The 21,478-nt window shown below is 42.9% G+C and overlaps 1 protein-coding gene across 1 annotated transcript in view; it reads left to right on the forward strand.

Moving 5' to 3' along the window:
- Positions 1–21,478, forward strand: part of dock2 (dedicator of cytokinesis 2) — a 634,661-nt gene that overhangs the window by 140,414 nt on the left and 472,769 nt on the right. Inside the window, exons 18-21 of the mRNA XM_078550540.1 lie at positions 810–993; positions 2,895–2,992; positions 7,453–7,542; positions 16,307–16,407. Of these exons, the coding sequence (XP_078406666.1) occupies positions 810–993; positions 2,895–2,992; positions 7,453–7,542; positions 16,307–16,407 (473 nt within the window). The remainder of the gene's footprint in view (positions 1–809; positions 994–2,894; positions 2,993–7,452; positions 7,543–16,306; positions 16,408–21,478) is intronic.

Below are 21,478 nucleotides of genomic sequence, written 5' to 3' on the forward strand. Positions count from 1 at the left end.
TGCATATTTCTGTGAATACTTTATTGCTTCCATGCGTCTCAAATCTCCGTGTAAATATAAATGATGTTAGATCTTCAGATGATCATTTGAGCATGCTGAGTTAGTTCAGGTGGAATGATTTTGTACACTGGACTCAATGCTACACATCATGAAATAAAAAGAGAAAATTCTGGAAATACCCAATACCAGGCAGCACCTGTGGGGAAACAGAAATAACATTTCAGGTCAACCAAAATGTCATTGGCCTGAAATGTTAACTTTGTTTTCTCTCTATCCACAGATGCTGTCAGGCCTGCTGTGAATATCCAGCATTGACTGTTTTTATTTCAGACTTTCAGCATCCGCAGTGTTTTACTTTCATGTGCAGCATGTGTTGAATTGGTTCTTGTGTGTGATTGAGGAAAACATCTCTTGGGGTTTAACCCAGGAAATAGGAGCAGGATCAGGCCTAACTTAATTGGCGGCCAGTCTGTATGTCTTTTAGAGCTCCGATTGGTCCTTTAAATTTGAACAGAGAACAATTTCTCCTCCTCTTGTGAAAGTAGTAACTTGGGTTGGGAGGGCGGTTCCACAGAAGCCCTCTGACTGAATTACCTACTTCCTGAGACCAGCTGTAGTACCCTGGAACCAATTTTCTTTGGTAAGGTCAATTAGTCAAAATCCAGCTCAGAGCAAGGATTTGATTCAGAAACATGTACAATGGCCTGTACAGTCTCAATATAATACCACGTGGTACATTTACTGACCCAAACCATCTGTTTTCACAGAACAGTAATCTTACCTGTTTCTCTTTTGTCGCCGGCTTACAGGGCGATAGCAAGAAAATGGAAGAAGCCAATTTATACTCGAAACTGCCGTCCACCCGTCAGAACGAGTCCAAAGGCTCTACGCTCAGCCGCAGCAACACTACTTTAGGCGGAGGCCTTGCCAGCAGTTCCAGAGACACCTTTGCCATTGCAACCCTTGTGTGCTCCACAAAACTCACACAGAATGGTACGAAGATACCCGAGTTGCTTCTTCATTGAAACTGTACAGTTACTGCAGTTGGAGAGTTAGATGTGAGATAGATGTAATGTGCTCCGAGAGATCCATGAAAGAATAGTGGTAGCAAGGGCTGGCTAGTTTACCATAGTTAACACATTGCTCAGATATTCATAGAACCACATAAGCAACTCAGGAAAGAGAACCTTGCACTTTTCTAGTGCCTTTCATGGCTTCAGGGTGTTTCAAATAGTATTGCAGTTAATTAGGTCCTCTCTGATGCGTGGTCACTGTTGTGATTCTATGAATTCAAACTCAACCTTATTTTCTCTTACTGTTATGTATTCACCAGTTTGCTACATATCATATATGTCTGATTTATCTCAGAACAATTCAAAGATGACATGAGTCCAAATCTACACAGATTTATTTATAATTCTTACAAATATCTCCGAACTAATGGGATTTCAATACACACATGGGGTGGGATTTTCCAGTCCTGCAAGCAGTGGGCATCATCGCAGGCAGGACAAGAAAATTCAGACAGCAGCCAAGCCCGTTTTCTAAATTTTCCTGTCCCATCCACGAGAATGCCCAACGCTGGCAGGGCCGGAAAATCCCAGCCATGGGATCTCAGCCATATCCCCAGGTCTTTCTCTGGAAGCTTTTCTTTTTTTAGCTCTCTACCTCCGCCCACAGGCTTAAGCATTCAAGTAGTGACGTGGATCAGAAAACAGACCAACATAATTACACAGATCAATCAAACCATTGAACATTATATTTGCATTTCTTGGTTGCTGGTTTATCCTGATTTACTTTTGCTTGTCAGGAAAATTGGGGAAGGGCTATTCTTGGTGCTGTTGCCTAATTGGTGGATAAGCCCTAAACTAGACCTCACCCCCAACAAAGGTCTGTTAAGAGCAGCAATTTGAGTAGTTGGGAACTACCCACACCCTCTTTGCCATCCACAAGGTCTCATAATGTAATGCAGCCCATGGAGCAAAAAGCTTGGACAACATCTTTTTTTGTTTTGAATTAAGGCATCTAAAAGAAGGAAGATAATTGACAAGTATTTGGCCCTGCCACATACTGAGCACAGCAGAGAGAGACAACTGGATTGTGGCATAAATAGTTGGTTTTCAATATTGCGGAAGCCATTCAACAAGTATTTCTCTGGCACATTACATAGAGCACATTAATAATATCCATTTAAACAGATTTTCAGATGCACTAAGCTTCTTCTTGATACTACTGTGAAGAGTGGGATGGAGTCCTCCAATTTCCTTTTCCAGAGTCAGTCTGAACTGTTGCTCAGAATCATTCTCAGCTTTGAGACTGAATACAAGGGTGGGGAGTGACCACATGGTCATTAGTTTGCGCATTGGTGTACATGTCAGAGGCATACTGCATTTTAACATCTATACAATGCATTTACATTTGCATCACTCTTTCTGCCAATTCTTTGTGTAATACCAAAACATCAAAAATAAAGAAATTCTGCGTCAATAAATCAAATGCATTTAGCAAAACACTAGTTGGCATCACTCTTGTCTCTGGGCCAGAAAGTCGTGAGTCCAAGCTCTACTCTAGGATTTGAGCAGCTAATCTTACTTCATGTTTTGGTGCACTACCGAAGGAGTCCACCCTTGGCGGAGGAGAAACGCTTCAGCTGAGATGTTACACTGAAGCCTCGTCTCCCTGTTCAGGCGGGTGTACAGTTAACATTTCAGGCTCTAATGCTTCCATCATTTTCCAGTTTAACTTAACTGTTTCTCACTCCCCAGATGCTGCCTGACCTGCTGAGTGTTTTCCGGCAATTTCTGTTTTTATTTCAGATTTCTCAGCATCTGCAGCATTTTGCTTTGGGCTTCAGCTAAATATTCAGATAATTATTGAGGTTTTCTTTTCGACAGTGGGTTTGCTGGGCCTTCTGAAGTGGAGAACCAAGCCTGAGCTCTTGCAAGAAAACTTAGAGAAACTGAAGATAGTGGATGGAGAAGAGGTAGTTAAGGTATGGTCAACTGCAACAATCAATCAGCCATCTCCATCCCAGAATTTCTCTGTTGCACGACACAAGTTTGTAAACGTATTTTCTTTCTGCTCCCCTCTGACTTGTTTGCAATGTGGTTCTTAATGCCGGTTCACCTTCAGTCAAAATCCAGCAGGATCGTAACCAATAGCTGGTTTGGAGTCAATCATCATCGATCAGGGGTTCCAAACTGTGGGCTGTGACTCCCCCAATGGGGTCCGCGTGGTCAGTTTTGGGGTTAGGAGTTCCCACTCCTCCAGGGCCACAATGGTGACTGTGGGGAGGAGACTGCCCAGTCTGGAGGCTCTGGCAGGATAGCCCTGCATGCACTGAATTGATGCTGTCAGACAGCAAGGGGTGGACAGTAAGCCCAAAGCACCCATTAACATCAGAAACCATTTTCAGTGATGAGCTTGAGTGGGCCTGGGTCCTTTGTGCACCATCTTAATGCAGGTGGAGGCAGCAAATATAACTTAGTGACTTCCTGAAGGTGGGAAGAAATGGCAGGTCATTCCGCTGAGCTGGGAAGGCAAGTGATGGCTTCTGCTCCTGTCCTTAGCCCAGGATAGTGTCAGAGGCACCAGCAATTAGACCTGAAAGGGGGAGAAGGGAGAGGTGTGTGTATTTTTGTGTTTGTTTTTGTGTTTGTGTGTCTGTGTGTGTGTAGTGGGGGCGCAGAGGTTTTGGCGTGGGTGGGGATGGGGGTTGGGAAGAGGGGCTGGTGTGAGAGTCTTTGGGGGGAGGGTTTGGGAAGAGGGGTGTGTGCGTGTGTGTGTGTGTGTTTGTGTGTCCGTGCACGCGCGCGTATGTGGTGAGGGATGAGGGGCTAATTAAAATGTCTGCGGTGATTGGTGGGGGTGGACAAGGAATTCATTGAGGCTCCTGTCACCTAGGGATATAGAGAGCTAAGCTGAAATCTATATAAGTAGATGTAAAATAATATTTTTACAAAGCACTCTAAAAGCACAGATTTTTGAATTTATGTATAATACGCAAACTTTAATAATTATATACTGAAAGTTACTTTGCTGCTTTATTGCTGTTTTGTTTTGTTGGCATTTGGGGTCACGTTAATTTTCAAGTGTTAAAATGGGGTCACATTGGAAAATAGTTTGGGAAGCCAGGGAGTGGAAAGGATTTTCATATTCATTTGTCCTCTTCCTGGGAAAGTTGCAACTTTCCATCCAGCACTCCCAAACAACAGAACCAGAATTCCAGACCAGACAGGGACCTGAGAGAATGTAATGCTCCCTCTGGGGATGGATTGGGAGGTGGGGCATGTGTCATACAATCGGATGGAAAGATGCTGGATGGAGATCCTTTTGCCATCACAACTCTACCTGATTTACTCTCGGGTGGGGCGGTTCGAGGACAGCCTTCTCGCCTGGAGGTCAATTGAAATCCTTAAGAGGACACTCCTCAGATACTGAAGCAGCCCATGTCCATAAGCAGCAAGACCTGGACAACATTCAGGCTTGGGCTGATAAATGGCAAGTGACATTTGTGCCACAGAAGTGCTAGACAATAACCTTCTCCAACAAGAGAGAATCCAACCAACTCTCCTTGACATCCAATGGCATTACCGTTGTTGAATCCCCTACAATCAACATCCTAGGGGTTACCATTGATGAGAAACTGAACTGGACCAGCCATATAAATACTGTGGCTACAAGAGCAGTTCAGAGGCTGGGAATTCTTTAGTGAGTAACTCACCTCCCCAATGCCTGTCAACCGTTTACAAGGCACAAGTCAGGAGTGTGATGGAATACTCTCCACTTGCCCAGATGAGTGCAGCTCCAACAACACCCAAGAAGCTTGACACCATCTGGGACAAATCAACCTGCTTGATTGGCACCCCATCCACCACCTTCAACATTCACTCCCTCCACCACCGACGCACAGTAGCAGCAGCTGTGTACCATCTACAAGATGCACTGCAGCAACTCACCAAGGCTCCTTCAACAGCACCTTCCAAACCCACGACCTCTACCTCAAGAAGGACAAGGGCAACAGACGCATGGGAACACCAGCACTTGCAAGTTTCCCCCCAAGTCACACACCATGCTGACTTGGAAATATATCGCTGTTCCTTCACTGTCACTGGGTCAAAATCCTGGAACTCCCTCCTAAACAGCGCTGTGGGTGCACCTACACCACATGGATGGCAACGGTTCAAGGGCAATTAGGGATGGGCAATAAATGCTGGCCTAACCAATGATGCCCACATCCTGTGAAAGAATATAAAAATACATCGGTTGGGATTTTCCAGCCCCATCATGGCAGGACCTGCTGTGGGGGATTTGACGGCCCAGCCAAAAGTGCGTTATCTTTCGGCAGCACCGGACAATCCTGGCGGAGGGCGGCGCCGGAAAATCCCGCCCGTAGTCTTCTCCTGTTCCTCGGTACCTGTGACTTCTTAGAACCCTTATAAATTGATACGATCTTTTTGCACTAAAATATTTGAATCATCTAATAATTAAAATTAAACCATGCAAGTGACAAGTAGGATTTCAGTGCAAAAATCAAAATGAACAGATAATTTGAACTAAACAACTTTGAATCAAAAGAGTATCGTAATGTTACATGACATGTTTACAGATTGTCAACACATTTGAGATCAGACCATTTATGACCGCCAGAATTAAATGAAGCGAAAACAAAAAAAAATACTCAAGGCTGAGGAATTACACTATTTTAAATGTTTGCAATAATAAACACATCATGCTCAACGTCATTTTCTGCTTGTCTCCTCAGACACACTAATTAATACATCATTTTCTTAGTTACAGACTTGGAAGCTCACGTCTGTTAGATAATGTCACATTACTTTGAGCTGCTTTCAGAAAAAGGGGCCAATTTGATTTTTTCTGAACCTCTCTTAAAATTGTGGAACTATTTAGTTTTTCATTGAAGATGCAGGCTTTTTAAAACCCAAGTTTTGTGTCTTAATTAATCTTTGTCTAACACGCCCATTCTTGTGTCACCGTGCATTAGGACCCACTGTTCTCAGCTGGGATGGCACTACTGCTGGACTAGTGAAAACATTGGGAGCTGCATCAGAGTAAGGCCCTATTCCTCCTGCAGGTACCATGCCCTAAGAAGGCATTGGCAACCATGGACGTCCATTGGATTGGGCCATGATTATGCTTGGCAAAGTACTGCAGTGGTTTGCCGTTGCCTTCTGCAGTACAGCTGACCAGGAAACTCTCCCACTCTTACCATTTGCCTTCAGGTTTATCGGAAGGAATTACAGGCTAATATTCAACCTGTTTTGCCACACCTTTCATGGCCATCAAGTCCTGAAGTGGGACTTGAACCCAGAGGTAGGGATGCTGCCTACTGTACCACAAGATCTAAGGCCCTATTCATTGGCAAAATATACAAGGGAAAATGAAGTGAAATGATTTTCAGTGCAGCAAGTTGTTATCGGCTGCCTGAAAGTGTGATGGAAGCAGATTCAGTAGTAACCTTCAGAATAGAATTAAGTATATACCTGAAAAGGCAAATACAGTGCTATGGGGAAAAGCAGTGGGGAGTGGAAAGAATTGGATAGCTCTTTCAAAGACCCAGCACAGACATGGTGGGCTGAATGGCCTCCTGCTGTGCAGTATGATTCTATGAAGACAAAACTATTGTCAGCCTCAGATGAACTATATTTTCAACACTGGGTAGAGTCCTTTTGGTAAATTTGATGGTTCACATCTTACGTACTTCACTGTCTAAATAAATGACCTTTTAGGCCCAAATTCCCAATATGTGTTCCAGGGGCAGGAACTCCTATACCTGGAATGCTAAGTCTTCAAATTAAGCACAGGATGAGGTCTGTTCGACAATGCATTTAATGCTGTCTAGTCCACAATAAGTTAACTCTCAGGTTTCTCTAAACTGGAAGCTTATGGGACAATTGAGAGCAAAGGGATATAATCTTAAAATGAGAGCTGGGCCATTTAGAAATGGAGTCAGGAAACATTTTTTTTGTACATGCCAGTGGAAATCTGGAATTTTCGCTCAAGAGGTTGTGAATGCCAGGGCATGTGGAACTTTCAAAACTGAGATTAGTAGATTTTTGTTTGGTAAGGGTAAACGGAGCTAAGGCAGGTAAATAGAGTTGAGGTACAGTTCAGTCATGATCTGATTGAATGGCGGAGGAGCCCTTTAACTAGTAGAGTAGATAACTAGTAGAGTAGATAAGCAAGAATATCTCATGGAAATGTACAAGTAACACATTTCATTATGTTAGGTGACGGACATTACCTATACAGAGTGTGCATGTATTATTGGTAAGCGCTTGCAAGCTCAGTTTATTATTTCCAAATGACATGGTTCCCATCTTTGGAAATTGTTGGAAATGTGATGGTGCATTTCTTAGAGGTCGCTAGGGGTAAAGAGTCTTCAATGTCAAAATAAATTAATGTCTCATCTATCGCTGTGCACAATTACAGTTCCTCCAGGACACCCTAGATGCACTCTTCAACATCATGATGGAGCATTCCGACACGGAGAAGTACGACATCCTCGTCTTTGATGCTTTGGTAAGGCACTTTTACTTTTACCAACGCTACTATTTGTGTCTCTTCATATTTTTCCACCCATCCCTCAAAAGAACGAAATGCTAGAAGGATTGGGAGGCTGATTAACAGTCTGACTTCCATTGCAATGCCCATCTGTATAACAGCGGATGGGGTGATTGGTCCTATAACATGCAGTGAGGTGTGGCACCTGGACAAACCGATTGCAAGTATCCCACGGGATGACAGCCCAGAATTCAGAGTCAGAACTCTCCTGTTTCTGGGACAGAATTTGAACCCAGCACCTTCTAGCTCAGAGGTGTGAATACTAACACTGTGACAACAGCTCACCCAATAATACAGTGTGGAATAATCAACACAAAAAAAAAAATCATGTTTAGACTGTAACAGGGAACTTTGCCCTTTCCCACCATTCATTTAAGCAGTTTGTCATGACGTGGCAGCTCATGTGTGCCAGGCAGACCAAATCCACAAAGGAAAATTGGTCCTGCTATCACAATGATTTTGCAATTTGTATTTATTACAAGATGTGTGCAACAAATTCAGAAGTATAAACCCACCAACACCTTTAGAGATTTTAAAAATTAAATTAAAATATTTATTAACAAAATAAAAAAGATTTCAAGCACATACATAAGACTACAATGACTTACTACTATAATAACTCCTAAAATTCCTAATTAACCTGATCCCCAGTTACATTCCCTATTGTGCACCAGCAGTGGGCAATGCTGCCAATCTTGAGAGCACAGCCAGAAAATTCCCTCAGGAGCATTGGTTTTAGTTAAATCGTAAAGGAAGCGAATGTTAGTAAAGAAATCTGGTTTTAATTTTAAAATAACAATAGTTTGTGAGACTTTTCCAATCTGTGCAATGGGACAAGGCCATTGTCCCAATAATGATGTTGATGTATCAATACTGGAGATAGTTTCAATTAACTATTAGCTCCAGATGCTAATAATGAAGCGAAGTGATTTCTTATCCTGTGACAAGCTGCAGAATTTTCCCTTGTCTGTACACAAAGAAAGAACTAGAAAATGTGCATGTATCTCCCTACCACAGGGAGATCATGAGGGTTTTAAACCTGGTTGGCCATTAACTGCCTTCTGAAGTGGCTTAGCTAGCCAGTCGGTTAAAAGAATACCCATTCTCAGGAACCACCCCGCCCCCTCCAAAATATTGACAAATTTTGGGAACCCTGCAAATAATGACACACCTCTGGTACTCCTGCAAATACTGGCATATCTCATAGGGACTCCCTGCAAATAAAGATGAATTCTCTGGAACCCTTGCAAGTAATTCATTCTTCAAACAACACTGCAAATACTGATAACTCTCCTAGTGACACTGCGGATACTTGGCACCCCCGATCCCCAGAGATGTCTGGTCCTAACTTTGGAAAACTACCAGCAGCTGTGAAAAAAAAATTACTGTCGTTGTAGAAAATGAATTTTTAAAAATTACTGCAACGGAATATTTTTTATTCATTCAAGGGATGTGGGCATCGCTGGCAAGGTCAGCATTTATTGCCCATCCTTAATTGCCCTTGAGAAGGCGGTGGTGAGCTGCCTTCTTGAACTGCTGCAGTTCATGTGGTGTAGGTACACTCACAGTGCTGTTAGGAAGGGAGTTCCAGGATTTTGACCCAGAAACAGTGAAGGAACAGCAATATATTTCCAAGTCAGGATGGTGAGTGGCTTGGAGGGGAACTTCCAGGTGGTGGTGTTTCTATGTATCTGCTGGTAGTGGTCCTAGGTTTGGAGGGTGCTGTCTAAGGAGCCTTAGTGAGTTTCCGTAGTACATCTTGTAGACTGTACACACTGCTGTCACTGTTTGTCAGTGGTGCAAGGAGTGAATGTTTGTGGAAGGGTGCCAGTCAAGCAGGCTGCTTTGTCATGGATGGTGTCAAGCTTCTTGAGTGTTGTTGGAACTGCACTCATCCAGGCAAGTGGAGAGTATTCCATCGCACTCCTGACTCGTGCCTTGTAGATGATGGACAGGAGGTGAGTTACTCACTGCAGGATTCCTGCCTCTGACCTGCTTTTGTAGCCACAGTATTTATATGGCTAGTCCAGTTCTGTTTCTGGTCAATGGTAACAAAGAAAACTCTCAAGAAATTGTGATTGGGTCATGTAGAACACCTGACCTATGAGAGGCAGAATCCTAGGACCTTGTTAACCTCTGAGAACCTAGCAATGGAAGGTTGAAAAGCCATCTGCTTATGTGTCACTGCACCTGAACAGCTGAGAATCATGGAATGCTGACAGCACAGAAGTAAACTATTCGGCATGTCACGCTGGTGCTGGCTGTCTGTAACAGCAATTCACTTAGTGCCACTCCCCTGCCTTTCTCCTGCAGCCCAGAAAATATTTTCTCTTCAGAAAATTATCCAATTCTCTTATAAAAACCACAGTTGACTCTGCTTCCATCACAGTCTCAGGCAATGCATTCCATATCCTAATCACTTGCTGCATAAAAAATGTTTTCCTCATGTCACTGTTGTTTCTTTTGCTGATCACCTTACAATGGTGTCTTTGGGTTCTTGACTGAACAACCAATGGGATCAGTTACTTCCTATCTACACTGTCCAGACACCTCATGATTTTGAATACCTCTATCAAATCTCCTCTCAATCTTCTCATCCCCTAGGAAAACAGCCCCAACATCTCCAATCTGCCCATGTAACTGAAATGCCTCATCAGGCCCAGACTAATCAACTTCTAGGCTTCAGTAACATGCTGATGGTTCACTTTCTATTTTGGTGTCTCGAGGACAGGATAGACGTTTGCAACATGCCAGTGCTTCCCTTCTTTCATTCAATTGGTGCTGAGCTTGGAAATTTTCTATTGCATACTTGTGCCCTGTAAGGACTGCATTAAGACTAGCCAAATTCATCTCATATAACAGGCACACACAGGAGAATTTCAAAGCTAATGACTGCACATGGATAGATTGCCTATCCTTTGTGTAGAAAATGCCCATTTACTACACATTAGTTCCACTGCTGAGAATTGGATGTGTCTGTACAAATTAGATTGGCTGAAAATGTTAGTGATAAAGACAGTGAATACTGTAAGTGAAAATTGTACGGATAAGCACTTTAAATGGAAGGCACTCACTCTTTAATAAGCTCTGGTTAGTTTTTTAATTGGCTTCCTTGTGCCCAGATATTTAGTTGTTGCAGGACTTTTCCATAACATGTCTTGGGGGTCGGGGTGGGGCGGGGAGGCGGGGATGGAGGAGGTGTGGGGGAAGGGAATGGAGTTTAACTGCAGAGTTGTCAGTGCAGAACATAAGTGACCCCCCACTGTCATTACTCTGCTGCTTGAAGCTTCTATCATTTATCAATGAAATGAATGTCTTTTGGACTCAGCAAAGGGCCAGCTTCCTGCAAAATAAAGATAATTAATGCTCATATAAAAAAGAGACGTCCTGTAAATGTAATGGTGCTTGGCCGTATAGTTATATAGTTCAATCAATTGCTATAATGATGGATTTTCAGTTGCAATCAAAGATAATTATAAAAGAGACATTTTTGTCAAAGCTTTTTGTCTTGCACTCATCAGGACAATTCGCAGGAAAATACCAATGTCAGGGGAAACAGCATATTTTTACTGTATGAGAAAAGAGTGCTGATTGGTTGGCAAGTGGATTCTGTTTGGTAGAGGCGTTGCTATGGAGAATGCGCCAGTTGATTGTGACTGACAGTTACAATCAACTCATTTCATTCAATTAGTATCATAAGAAAGAAAAGGAAGACTTGCATTTATATAATGCTTTTTATGACAACCAGATTTCCTACAGCCTTTTACAGCCGATGAAGCATTTTTTGAAGTGTTGTCACTGTTATTATATAGGAAACGCTGCAGCCAATTTGTGCACAGTACGCTCCCACAAACAGCAATGTGATAATGTCTTTGTGATGTTGATTTAGGGATAAATATTAGCCAAGATACCAGGGATAGCTCCTCTGCTCTTCATTGAAATACAAAACCTTTTACCCTCTAGAGGTGGCCTGGGACTCTAGGAATTGTTTGCCTTCATGAGAGGAAAAGAGAGAAAGTTGACCAATGCCATTTTGTAATGCTTCTGTGTTGAATTAGATGTTGTAGTTTGTTGAATATAGAACTCATTAAGAGTTTACAGTACAAAACCTATCACTTACAGGAAAACTGAAAATCCCACCGATGCAGTGGCCTGCTTTTCATAACATGGGAGTGGGAAAACATTGATGCGGCAGTGCAGAGCTTTAATCTGTCAGGCTATTTCTGACTTTGAGAATGAACAGAGCTGGGTAGGATAAAAGAATCTTAGCTCTGATTTTCTGATCATTGCTCTCTGGGAGTGCAGTCTACAGTTTGGATCACAATGGCCTGTTGGTTTATGATCAGCCAAAGCAGAGTGAATGATTGAGTGTTTTAAGTGCCAATTACATTGAGCATAAATTGAGTTTCTGCAATCCTTAACATTGGCTTAAAATACATTACCCTGGAAGCTGGCCTGGCCCAAAAAACTTTGACTCTGTCCCCCAAATCAAAATATTAGGAACGATGAGTTTCCATTGAGGAGTCCATTCGAGGAATTCTTCAAATTAAACTTCTCTCTTTAGGCACAAAGACATAAGTACATCCATTTTAAAAGTTTCAAAATATAAAACAGATATCTAAGAAGCTTAATAGTGTGGGCCAACGGCACTGGTAAATAGTTCAATACAGTCTGTTAAAGTCATTTTCAATTATATAAAATCAGGTTACTCACAGGCAGTGTGACATTTATTAAAAATGCTTCTTTTTGTGATAAACAAACTTTCAGATATGTTAATAAAAGCAAAGCAGGTTACCATTCTGAAAAATGAGCTTGATCAGAAACCGGAACCATTACTTCACTTTGGAAAACCGGTGCAATTTGCCTCAAGAATGTTGAATGCGCCCAAAGTGGAAGCAATACCTCATTGCATCTAGTTGTACCTGGCCTGGGAATGTCTGTTGGGATAATGTGGGTACTACATAATGTGGGTATTACAGGGCAACTAACCTATGCTCTACCAATGCTGAGAGCGTTTGATGGGACAATCTAGGGGTAGCTTTATTTGTATCTAACTGTGCTGTGCCTGCCCTAGATGTATATGATGGGGTAGTGTAGAAGGAGCTTTATCTGAACCATCCTGCACCTGTCCTGGAATGTTTGGGACAGTGTAGAAGAATCTTTATTCTAACCCATTCTGTATTTTCCCTGAGAATGTTTGATGGGACAGTATAGAGGGCGCATTTTGCATGGCCAAAAAGGATCCCATTCACTCTGAGCAAGACAGATTGAGGCACTTCTGACCCAGGAAGCATTTTATGATGCTAAACAAATGCTTAAGCAGAGAAGGCATGAGATGTGGTTCAGTTGTTGGGGATTTGGAGTCTGCTTTAGGACCTGGATTGATTTGGGTAGTCACAAAACTATATTTACATTTTTTGACACAATGCACATCACCAAACTCTGCAACGAGATACATATGATTGCTCAGAATCACATCAGGGAAAACTCAAGATCATATCGATTCACTGCAAGATGATTTTATGGAATTGAAAAAATGGCAGGACCAATGGGAGATGGCATTCAATGCCAAAAAACTGCTATGTCCTGTGCATTGCCAACAAGAAGGATCCACCAACAGTTAGCTTTAAGTTCTGTAATCAGATTTGCTAACAGGTAGATACACAAGCAAACCTGGGTGTTCATCTTAAAAACAATCTTCAATGGGAATTCCGCATTCAGATAACATCCAAAGCAAAGAATTCTCAGATTTCTGAGGAGGAACTTTTGGCATTACAACAAAAATAGAGTTATAGCTTACCAAACATTTGTTCATCCATTCCTGGAGTATGCAAGTTGTGTGGGATCTTTACATAGCGAGGGATATAAATAAGATTGAAGTGACCTAAAGACGTGCTGCATGAATCAGTATAGGAACTACACCAGAGTCACATTCTTGATCAAAGATTTGGAATGGGTATCACAACAGAAAAGGTGGGAGAAGAATAGGCTGAGCGTGTTCCATAAAATATGGAAAGGACTAGTGGGAATTGACGGAAACAAGTGTCTAATGCCCTCCGGCAATGACAAAACATGAGGTAACCATCCACACAAGCTACAAAGACCATTTGTTTCCAAGACAGTGTATCAACAATCTTTCTTCCCAAGGACAATCCCACAATGGAACAAACTTCCGGAGCAAATAGTCACCGCCCCATCACTTGAAATCTTCAAGACCCATCTTTAGATGATTTCTATTTAAAAGTTTTCATTATCAGGACTACCATCTCAGCAGCTGATGCCTGGTGTAGCTAGCGCTATCTACATAAATGTTGGCAGAATACAGGATATTAGTCAGTGATGCCAACACAACCAAAGCAGAAACAGAAATGACCTGCTCTGCTACCATAACTTTATATGTGTAATCATTCTTTCCATCCAATTTAGGCAAATTTAAGAAGGTATGATGATAGTAGTTCTGAGGGTATTCCCAACTTTCCTGTTTGGAATGTCTCAGGCAGTGTCATTTTTTTGTTAGGGAACTCCAAGGTGGATCAGTGCAGAGTGATATTTGGATCCAGCCCACACTCTGCCTCGAGCTTGACCATGTAGTGGGAACACGAGGGAATACATTGCAGCTTCTTCAGAGTGTAATAAATTGGACTGGAGGAAACCCTTGGACAATTTTGTTGCTACAAGCAGCCAGGATTCCTTTTCATTAAATGTAATATAATTTCAGAGGCCTGAGGATCACAGGTGCTTTAGGTAGTCATTAATTTCATAATTTTTTGATACAATATTAGTCAGCAAGCTCTATAAGGAGATATATATGAATTTTCATAAAAGAAAATTGCTGTGAAAAGCCCTGCTTTGATGCTGTAGCTTCCAACTGTGTCTCAGGGCACACTGCAGCAATTCACTTTAACTTGATGGTACCTGCCAGCTATGCGACCTTTCCCACAATGATCAAGAACAGCAAGATGAATGGGTATGCAGGCGTAGCGATTACATGACTGGACTAATAACCCAGAGGCCTGGACTGATTATCTAGAGAATTTGAGTTCCAATCACATCATGGCAGTTTGAGAATTTGAATGAAGCTGTTGGGATTGACAAAATCCCAACTAGTTCACAAATGTCCTGAAGGAAATGGAACCTGCCATCCTTATACTTAGACTGGCCCATATGGGGCTGCGGTCCTACCAATGTGGTTGACTTTTAAATAGCCTAGCAAGCCACTCAGTTGGATCAAATATTCTCAGGGTTACCAGGGAATAAATGATGGTGTGGCAAATGATGCCCACATTCCATGGATGAATAATACGTTAAAAAGAGCATAGAAACATCTGGTTCTCTCCAGGTGCAAAATTTGGAATTTCCTATCGGAGACCATCATGGAAGCACCATTAACATAGGAGCAGCTGCAGCTCAAGGAGGAGACAATTGTACCTTCCCAGCGAGGAAAAATAAATGCAGTCTTGCCAGTGTCATCATCTCAAGAACATATAAAAATACATAGATGGCCGAACGTAATTCCATAGGAGACCATGACTGAAAGCTTCCAGCTCTCTTCAATGTCCTACTTTATGAAGATACTTAAAATGTTTATTGAAGTAATTTATTTCCACTGTACTAAATTATTTTGCTGGTTAAAGCTTTCTGTGAACAAATGTTCGCCAATTTTCTTTAGGTTCTGATAAAGAACTGCTTTACTTGAAGTTGATTTCATCCAAAGTTTAGACCAAATTCAAGAATCAAATCCTAAGATCTTGAAGGCCAAACAATAAGTGCCATGAAAAGCCTGAATAAAACTCAAAAAGTTGGAAATGCACAGGTCAGTGTTATTTTTATCGGACCAAAATAGGTGTCGCTGGGTGGTCCTTCAATCAGTGTGGCAAGTGCCCCCTTGATTTGAGAAGGCAACCAATTAAAAAGATATATAGTATGGTCCAATATACATGGTCCAATCAACCAAAAATGGACTTGAAATATAACTAAACTGGAATCTAGTCATGGTCAATTCAACTGATCATGTCTTATAGCACCAAAGTTCACAAATGGCCTCATGGATAACGATGGGCACTAAAAAGACTTTTCTAGTGAATACAGTGCAAACAAGTCCACAGAAGAGAAGCAGGTAGTCAGAGGGATCCTGCTTGTGAGCCCCACGTCTCCTAGACTTGTGGGTGGCTCAGGAGAAGGTCCTCTGATGTGCCTGCCTTCCCTCTCCACTATTTGGTTTTAGGATCTCTCGAGAAGAAAGAACTTGAATTTCTTCAGCTTTTTTCACAACCTCAGGACATCCCAAAGCACTTCACAATGAAGGACTGTTGTAATATAGGAAACGCAACAGCCAATTTTTACACAGCAAGATCCCACAATAGAAATGAGACAAATGAGCAGATATGTATTTTTTCCATGATGTTGCTTAAACGGATAAATGTTGGCCAGGACATCGGGGAAAACGCCTCTGCTTTTCTTCAAGTCGTTTCATAATCCTTTATGTACACCTGAGAGGGCAGAAATTAAGGGCCTTGATTTAAGGTCTCACCTGAAAGATCGGACCTCTGACAGTGCAGCACTCCCTCAGTGCATTGAAAGTTCAATAAAGAGTTTGCGAAAGATGTTGGTCAAAGGAGACAGTGCAGAGTCCTTTTTGAGAGAAGCTATATTAAAAGAAACATTGCAAGTACTGAACTAGTCCTTTCTTAGTGATTATAACATAATCGGTTTTGTTTTACAGATATACATCATAGGTCTGATCGCTGACAGGAAATTCCAGCACTTCAATGCTGTCCTTGAAGCCTACATCAAGCAGCACTTCAGTGCCACCTTGGCTTATAAGTAAGTTCCATTGCTGTAGCTAGCAGTGCAGTAGCCTTGCTTTTAATTGGGTCATCCTTCACTGTTGCAGGAGCAAAATGTGACAATTTGCAGCCTACAGTTAGACCAACAAGATGTTAAAAATAGTGTTGAACATTTCCCTCCAGTTAGGTGAGCACGGTTAATAAAAGTAAACTCTATGGAGTGGATATTTACGACCACTATTAAAATAGCTGAGAGAACAAGTACATCTCATTCTTGAGCATTGCTAAAAACAGAGACACCTCAAAGCTTTTCATCTTGCACACATCAGGACACTTTGCAAGAATACCAATATAAGGGGAGAGCAGCAATTTATACTGTAAGTGAAGAGAGTGCTGATTGGTTGGCAAGTGGGATCTGATCGATAGAGGCTTTGCCGTGGAGAATGCACCAGTGATGGTGACTGACAGTTAACTTCCAAGCATTGTTTGAAATTTAACCCAGGCTGCTTGACCCTGATTGGTCAAGGCAGTGCCCTGATGAATGAGCCAGCGAATGGCTGTCACTCATTTTGTTTAGTTGAAACAGGTGCAATATGTGTACATGTTCTTTCTGTCTGCAAAGAACAGGGTCCTATGTATTAATATATGTAGCTTCCAGTACACTCAAGTGCACCACACTGCGAGCCCAACTGACAATCTTAAATTGGTTGACAGGGTAATTCTTAGATTTTTCAACAATTCGCAAGTTCTGTATTACCAAATGATTATCTACATCCCATTCTCTTCATCAACTGTAGATGTAGAGGAAATGTTTACACTTGTGCGGAATCCAGAATTGGGAACCATAAATGTAAGATGAAAACAGAAAAGGCAGAAGAAGAGGCAGAATTTAATGGATGGTGGGCTTCTCCCCAACACCCCGCTCCCCACCACTTAAAGAGTCATCAGGAAATGCCACCCACAAATGGTGGCTGCCCTGCAGCCATTTCACGCATCATGGAGTGTTAATTAGCTGGAGGCGAGACTTCCTCCCCTTGGGAGAAAGCCCTGTCTCAGAGAGCCAGACAGCCAATCTGACCGGGATTGGTCACCACTGCTATGACTACAAATAGCCCCGAGAATCTAAGCTCCAGAGTCAGGATGGAGGTAGATGGAGGTCCGGCGGTGGGGGGAAGTGGGGAGTGGGGAAGGGAAGATGGGGGGTCTTGATAGAGAGGGCAATGAGGGAAGGAGCACCCAGGGGTGTTGGGGCAGGGATCTTGGTAGACACCAGATTTGGAAAGGGGACTGGTGAAAGAATGTTGCTGATGGTAAAAAGAGCAGTGTCACATGTATTGCTGGCAACAAATCTAAATGTTTATACCAGGAACACAAGGATCACTGCCCCCCACTATCAACTGTCAGCATTTCAAATGGACGTCAGCATTTTGAGGTGCCATCGACTTTTGCTAACAAAAGCACAAATTGGAGTCCCTTCCTCCACAAAGCCAACCCTTCCGACCCGCCCACCCACCCACCTATGGCACTCAGCTACCACAGTCTCCACTATTAACATGAGTAGTGGTGTGCAGAGACAGTGAGACCAAGCCTGGTGCAATGGAAGTTGCTTTATGCTAGGAGCATCACCAATAGCTGATGGGAAATTAATGCCAATTAAAACATTAAGAATGATGTTGGTGAAAAGGGGAAAATAGCAAGGAATGAGGGATGGATGGCAAAATGGATGGATATTCATGGAAATGGAGGGAGTACTGGGAGTATGATTGGAGAGTGGTGTTAATTGAGAGAGTGGGCAGAATGAGTGAAAGTGAGTTCAGGAGAGAGGTGAGCAGAGTGCCAGGTTGTGTTGATTACCAACATGTGAATCGGGAAGGTCAAAGGAGAAAAGGAAGTCCCTGTGAAAGACTTGGAAATCATTTGATCTTCTCTTCAGTCTTTCACTATGTACTTTTCATACCTTCAATACAGCCGAAGGGTGTTGGACATTCTGACACTTAAGATGGAGTTTTTGCTTTATTGTATTTAGGCTGCCCTTGAATGGTCAGCATTTTGAGGCTTTTTCTGAAATTGTTGGTCTGTTTTTTCTAGTTTTTTTTTAAGGTTGAGACGTATGTCAACATTCTATATTAATTGATAAATCATCTGTCTGGTAAACATCTGTGCAGAATCCCAGTGGAAAAGGACCCAAAACTGCTTCTGTCTTTCGTATAGCTCAATCCCAAACAGTTCCTTAATCTGGAACTTGGGCCAGAACTTTATGCTCCCCTGGCATGTTCTGAGGCGGGGGACGGGGGCTGGGGCGGAGCGTGAAATTGCCTGAATGGGGATTCCTTCCAGGTTCCTGCCTGCCCTGACCTCAGAGCAATTTTACCATGGGGCGGGCGGGGCCTCAGATGAGAAACCCCCCTCTTGCTCCAATTAAGGCCCTTAACTGACCATTTAAAGGCCTTTAACTGCCTAGCCTCAAATTTTAGGCTAACAGGCGGATGGCAACTCAGGGTTGAGGGGGGAAGGTCGGAACTAATGAAAGTTGGATCTCGGGCGGGAAGGGAGAGGGGTGCCTCCATCAGAAGTCCCTTCTGACTGGGGGCACCCTCCCCTTAAGGTCCAGTGATCTCCGGACCTCTCCACCCACACCCCACCCCCCCTCCCCAGGCTACCCCCGAGGTCCTGATCACCCCCCCTTATGACCCCACAGATGTTGCCTACACTCCCCGCCCTGGGACCCCTGCCACTTACCTGTCCTCTGGGTCCTGGGACTTAGTGCCTCTTCCATTCACTGCAGCACTTGTGCCTGGAGGAACTGGAGAGCTGCTGGCCAATCTGATTGGCCAGCAGTCTCCAAGGTGCGACTTCCTCCCAAGTGAGGGGTGGAAGTCCTGCCTTTTGGCAATCACAGAATTGTTACTGTGCAGAAGGAGGCCATTTGCCTTATTGGGTCTGCACGAGTTGTCCAAATGAGCATTATGATCTAGTGCCATTCTCCTGCCTTTTCCCGGTATCCTTGCACATTGTTTCTATTCAAGTAATCATCCAATATCTTCTTAAATGCCTCGATTGAACTTGCCTCCCCCACATCTCCAGGCAGTGCTTTCCAGACCCGAACCACTCGCTGTGTGAAAAAGGTTTTTCTCACGTCCCATTTGCTTCTTTTGCAAAATGAAAGCCCTTTCATTCTTGATCCTTTTACAAGTGGGTACAGCTTCTTCCTAACTACTCTGTCCAGCCCCCTCATGGTTTTGAACACTTCTATCAAATCTCCTCTTAGCTTTCTTCTCTCCAAGGAGAACAGTCCCAAACTCACCAATCTATCTTCATAACTGAAGTTTGTCATCCCTGGAACCATTCTTGTAAACCTCTTCTGCACTCTCTCCAATGCATTCACATCCTTCCTAAAGTATGGCACCCAGAACTGTGTACACAATACTCCAGCTGAGGCCTAATGAATGTCTTATATAAATTCAGCATAAGCTTCTTGTTCTTGTACTCTATGCCCCTATTAATAAAACCCAGGATACTATATACTTCATTAACTGCTCTCTCCACCTGCCCTGCCACCTTCAATGACCTATGCACATATACACCTAGATCCCTCTGCTCCTGTACCCCCTTAAGAACTGTACTCCTTATTTTATATTGTTTCTCCATGTTCTTCCTACCAAAATGAATTACCTCGTACTTCTCTGCATTGAACTTCATCTGCCAACTATCAGTCCACTCTGCAAACTTGTCTACGTCCTTTTGAAGGTCTATACTGTCCTTCCCACAGTTTACAATGCTACCAAGTTTTGTATCGTCCACAAATTTTGAAATTTTTCTCTGCACACCAAGATCTGTATCAAAGAACAAAGAACAATGAACAAAGAAAAGTACAGCACAGGAACAGGCCCTTCAGCCCCCCAAGCCTGCGCTGATCATATTGCCTGTCAAACTAAAACATTTTGCACTTCCGGGGTCCATATCCCTCTATTCCCATCCTATTCATGTATTTGTCAAGCTGCCTCTTAAACATCACTATCGTACCTGCTTCGACCACCTCCTCTGGCAGCGAATTCCAGACACTCACTACCTTCTGCGTAAAAAACTTGCCCCGCACATCTCCTCTAAAGTTTTCTCCTCTCACCTTAAATCTATGTCCCCTAGTAATTGACTCTTCCACCCTGGGAAAAAACTTCTGACTATCTACTCTGTCATGCCACTCATAATTTTGTAAACTTCTATCAAGTCGCCCCTCAATCTCCGTCGCTCTAGTGAGAACAATCTGAGTTTCTCCAACCTCTCCTCATAGCTAATAACCTCCAGACCAGGCAGCATCCTGGTAAACCTCCTCTGCACCCTCTCCAATGCCTCCACATCCTTCTGGTAAAGTGGCAACCAGAATTGCATGCAATATTCCAAGTGTGGCCTAACCAAGGTTCTATACAGCTGCAGCATGACTTCCCAGCTTTTATACTCAATACCCCTGCCAATGAAGGCAAGCATGTCATATGCCTTCCCGACTCCCTTATCCACCTGCGTTGCCACTTTCAGTGATCTGTGGACCTGTACACCCAGATCCCTCTGCCTGTCGATGCACTTAAGGGTTCTGCCATTTACTGTATAATTTCTACCTGTTTTAGACCTTCCAAAATGCATTACCTCGCATTTGTCTGGATTAAACTCCATCTGCCATTTCTCTGCCCAAGACTCCAACCGACCTATATCCCGTTGTATCCTTTGACAATCCTCTTCACTATCTGCAACTCCTCCAACCTCAGTGTTGTCTGCAAACTTACTAATTAGCCCAGTTACATTTTCCTCCAAATCATTTACATATACTACAAACAGTAAAGGTCCCAGCACTGATCCCTGCGGAACACCAATAGTCACAGCTCTCCATTCAGAAAAGCACCCTTCCACTGCTACCCTCTGTCTTCTATGACCAAGCCAATTCTGTATCCATCTTGCCAGCTCACCTCTGATCCCATGCGACTGTATCATTAACATAAATCAGGAAAAGCAAGGGTCCCAATACCGACCCCTAGGGAACTCCACTACAAACCTTCCTCCAGCCCGAAACATATCCATTGACCATTATCCTCTGTTTCCTATTACTCAGCCAATTATGA

The sequence above is a fragment of the Cetorhinus maximus genome, chromosome 10 (assembly GCF_964194155.1).
Source record: "Cetorhinus maximus chromosome 10, sCetMax3.hap1.1, whole genome shotgun sequence".
In the NCBI taxonomy this organism is placed as follows: Eukaryota; Metazoa; Chordata; class Chondrichthyes; order Lamniformes; family Cetorhinidae; genus Cetorhinus; species Cetorhinus maximus.